We start from the raw sequence: 3,860 nt of genomic DNA on the forward strand, positions 1-3,860 counted from the left end.
GGGGCAGGGGGCGGCCGGGCACCGAGACCGGGGTGGGAGCACCATCTTCAGGGTCCCTGGCGAGCAGAGTTAACAAGGGCAACAGGAAAGCGTGGGAGCGGGGAGGGCAAGGCAACAGCGAAGGCTGGCAGGTGCTGGGGACTCACCTCCACGGGCACAAACTTGCGCAGGAATCGGACGCCGAGCTGCTGCATGGAGGAAGCCACCTTCTCGGCCATCTCCTGGTCGAAGCCCCGCAGGAGCTGCGAGCGCACCATGACCGTGACCTCCAGGCCCAGGCCGGCCAGGAAGCCTGCGCACTCCAGCGCCACGGAGGATGCGCCCACCACCAGGGTCGCGCCCGGGCAGTAGGGCAGAGAGAAGAGGTCATCGCTGCAAAGAGAGAAGGGGTTTCCGGGCGGGATGGTGCCATGGGGGGCCGGAATGAACAGGCGCTGAAGGGGACAGACAGCCTGTGGAATGCGTGTCCACTGTGGAGGGAGACGTCCAGCCCAGTGTCTCAAAATCAAACTAGTGGGCCACAGGCCAAGATTTTGTAAATAATAAAATGGAATAGAGGATATTAGACCACATTCTACATAGAGGATATTACGCCACATTTCTTCTAAGAAGAAACACGGCTTTGTCTGGCGTGTGTGTTGTGTGTTCACCTGAGCAACCGCACAGTGAAAAGCGTATTTCTTCAAGCACGCGCCTGCTCAGAGAAGTTTGAAATTCATTGTCCAGCTTTCCATGTCAAGGTCGTGTGTGCTGCTACAACCGTCCAATGAGGATTCCTATTACATGCCAGTATTAGGGCAGCTATGCTTCTCCTGGTCGCCTGGCTCATTACTGTCATACAGACACGAAGCCCTAAAGCAGTGAGGCAGCCACTGCTTCCCTGTGAACTCTACAAATGGTAGAGCCAAATGCCAGACCCGTCCCCAGAGCACCTATCAGGAGACCTGCGACACGCCTGTGTGCATCTGTCACCTTATTATTTACCGAGCCTACGGTCTCTGTGCTCCATTATGTTAACTACCTAGCTTTGCGTTGCATGTACTTTGATTTGTCATTAGTTCAAATCTTTTGTGAAATAAGGCAGGGAGTAAATAAACTGGAGACACAGAAACATACTATTTACAACTTACGGCTAGACGGCCTAGTTGATCTTACCTAGTAATACAGTATTCTTTATCTCCTTGGATTCCCAGATAGCGCAGCCTTTCCCCTGTTGCTATGACAAATTTTGCTGCAGTATAATACGTTTCCTGTCCTTTTCCATTGGTTGCCTTGAAAAGGGCAAAGCAAACTTCACTTTTCATCAAACACCACAGAATATCAGACACCCGGGACGCAGTAGTTACTAGGAGCTTCCTGTCAGCGGGAACACATGCAAAGACAGTAACGCACTGTGATAACCTCCTGCACAGAAAACAGGCGTGTTCACAGCCTGGGCACTACGGCCGCGGTGCGGGCCAGTGGGGGACTGGAAGGCCAGTCAGGGCGGCCGCGCGGGTGACTGCAGAGAGGACAGAGCGTGGCCAGGTGCGCAGGCTGAAGAGCAGCTGGCATCTGGGGAGCAGCCGGTGCCGGGAAGGAACAAGGAAAGAAGGCGCCCACTCTGAAGACCCCTGGGCGCCGTCCTGAAATCCAGGCTCTGCGGAATCCACAAAGCTGTTCATTGTTTATTTTCAATTACACAAGCAAATCATAAATCCATTTTCATCAGAAAATTAAAAAACAGTGGGATGGAGGGAGGGCAGCCCAGAGGAAGGTCCTGAACAGAAGAGCCAGGCTGCGGCGGGGAGAAGGCAGGCAGGTGACGGCCTTAGAAACAAGCCCACCGACTGGAGCTCCCACCCCGGTCTCCTGTGGCCACGTGAGGTTCTCAGCTCTCCACACACCACTGACACCTTTCTAGAGAAAACAGGTGACCACAAAAGGACCTCAAGTCCTGTCCAGGCCATCGAGTACTGTGCCACCAAAGCAGAGGACAGAGGTGGAGCAGGTGTTGAGGATGGTATCGGAACGTCTCTCATACTCCAGTTAAATGTTTGTGATCATCAAAATAGTCTCATTCTCCTTAAGTACTGATCTTACAACACACAAATATTACAAATATAAATGTATAAAATACACTAATTCTGATACTACTTTTACTAGTGCTTTTTTTTTTTGCGGTACGCGGGCCTCTCACTGTTGTGGCCTCTCCCGTTGCGGAGCACAGGCTCCGGACGCGCAGGCTCAGCGGCCATGGCTCACGGGCCCTGCCACTCCGCGGCGTGTGGGATCCTCCCGGACCGGGGCACGAACCCGCGTCCCCTGCGTCGGCAGACGGACTCTCAACCACTGCGCCACCAGGGAAGCCCTACTAGCGCTTTTATGAATAATATGTACCGGAGTTCTAGTTAAGGTTTCATTTTAAAAAAGAATTGCACTCCTAAAATTTTGATCTTTTTAGAATTTTGAACTCTGAACTGTTTAAACGTTTTCTCTTTTAAGATGGCAATGAAACCGAAAGGCAAATAAGTTACAACTGAGAATTCTTTAAAAGGCAATTTCTCCACTTTAGCCAGACGTGGAATCAACGAACACTGGGGAAAGCACACGCGTGCACGGCTGTGCACATGCACACCAGCTGCAGCCCTCAACGTGCAACACAGAGTCTGGGTTCATGGCAGGCATGGCAGAAGTAAGGAAAGCAACGAACGGGACAAAAACGCCCCGACAGACCTTGATTTTATGGTGTTCAACAAATTCCCCGTAGGAGCTGACGTAGGCCACGGCCCTCTCCCTCGGAGCCCTCTGGTAGCTCCAGTTCAGAGAGCCGATGCGCTTCCGAATGGCTCGGGTCATGGTCTCCCAGCTGTGCCTCACTGAGGAGAAATCACCAGGGGGTGTGAAGGGGCTGCACTGCACACGAGCCACCCCATCTATCGCTTCAAGAATCAAGGAGTGGACAGCAGATCCCTCGCAGCTGAGACCTTTGAGACGCCAGTCGCGGCCTATACTTCTTCCTCTTTTATACAAAAGATGCGAAAAGCAGAGCTGTGAAAACAAGGAAAGCCCACGGAGGAGGGCGGGGAGCGGCCATCTCGCACCCAGGCCCCAGGGTCTCGAGGTACCAGGAGCGCCCCCAGGACAGGTGCGGGACACCTCCCCAGCCACTCCCCCCGCGTCCCCGGCGGGGCTGTGACAGTGAATGCCCCGCGTTTAGATGACCGAGTTCACCCACTTCCCGTCGAAGCCCGGGTGGGGCTGACGGAATCAAGATTCCTCCTCACCCTGGACCTTCTAGGTGGGGTTTCTTTCCTGGATTCATCTCATCTGCCGATACCGGTCCCCAAGGAGACACCAGCCCAGGGCTCCCGTCAAGCTGGCGGAGGTCCCCAAAGGCAAACCCATCCATCGGGGGTTCGCCCTCTGGTCACATTTGGACCCGGACCCCTCCAGCGCTCTCGAGGGCCCCGCCCCCTGGGACGAGGGACAGGAGAGCACAGGGAAGGGGCAGAGGTCACAGTGCGCGTGGAGGCTCGGGCGGCGGCAGTGATTATGGCCCAGATGTCATGTCACCCTTCCTAGGACCTCAGTGGACAACAAGTCTCCTAAGATTTTGCAGTCCCGATGGCCATTCTGGTTACTACGTTCCCAGACCCCATGCCCATGATCCCAGGGGGTTTCGACCAGCAGTGATAACCATGTCTACACAGCTCACATGGTGTGGGGCAAGCTGCTTCCTGTCCTGTGTCCTACCTCAAGGGCCACCTTCGCCACCTCCACCGCTCAAGGCTCCTAAGTGCCCCTCAGGTTGATGCTGGAAACCTCAGCACCAACTACGGGCACTAGGTCGCTCCCCTCCCCCTCCCCCCTCCCCCCTC

At 54.9% G+C, this 3,860-nt stretch overlaps 1 protein-coding gene across 1 annotated transcript in view; it reads right to left on the bottom strand.

The window, feature by feature from the left end:
• TXNRD3 (thioredoxin reductase 3) overlaps window positions 1–3,860 on the bottom strand; it is a gene marked incomplete at its 5' end in the record, with an annotated part of 38,935 nt that overhangs the window by 15,203 nt on the left and 19,872 nt on the right. The window contains 3 exons of the mRNA XM_007465293.1: window positions 147–372; window positions 1,156–1,271; window positions 2,716–2,858. Of these exons, the coding sequence (XP_007465355.1) occupies window positions 147–372; window positions 1,156–1,271; window positions 2,716–2,858 (485 nt within the window). The remainder of the gene's footprint in view (window positions 1–146; window positions 373–1,155; window positions 1,272–2,715; window positions 2,859–3,860) is intronic.

Source organism: Lipotes vexillifer, unplaced genomic scaffold, assembly GCF_000442215.2.
Source record: "Lipotes vexillifer unplaced genomic scaffold, Lipotes_vexillifer_v1.1 scaffold1115, whole genome shotgun sequence".
Lineage (NCBI taxonomy): Eukaryota > Metazoa > Chordata > Mammalia > Artiodactyla > Lipotidae > Lipotes > Lipotes vexillifer.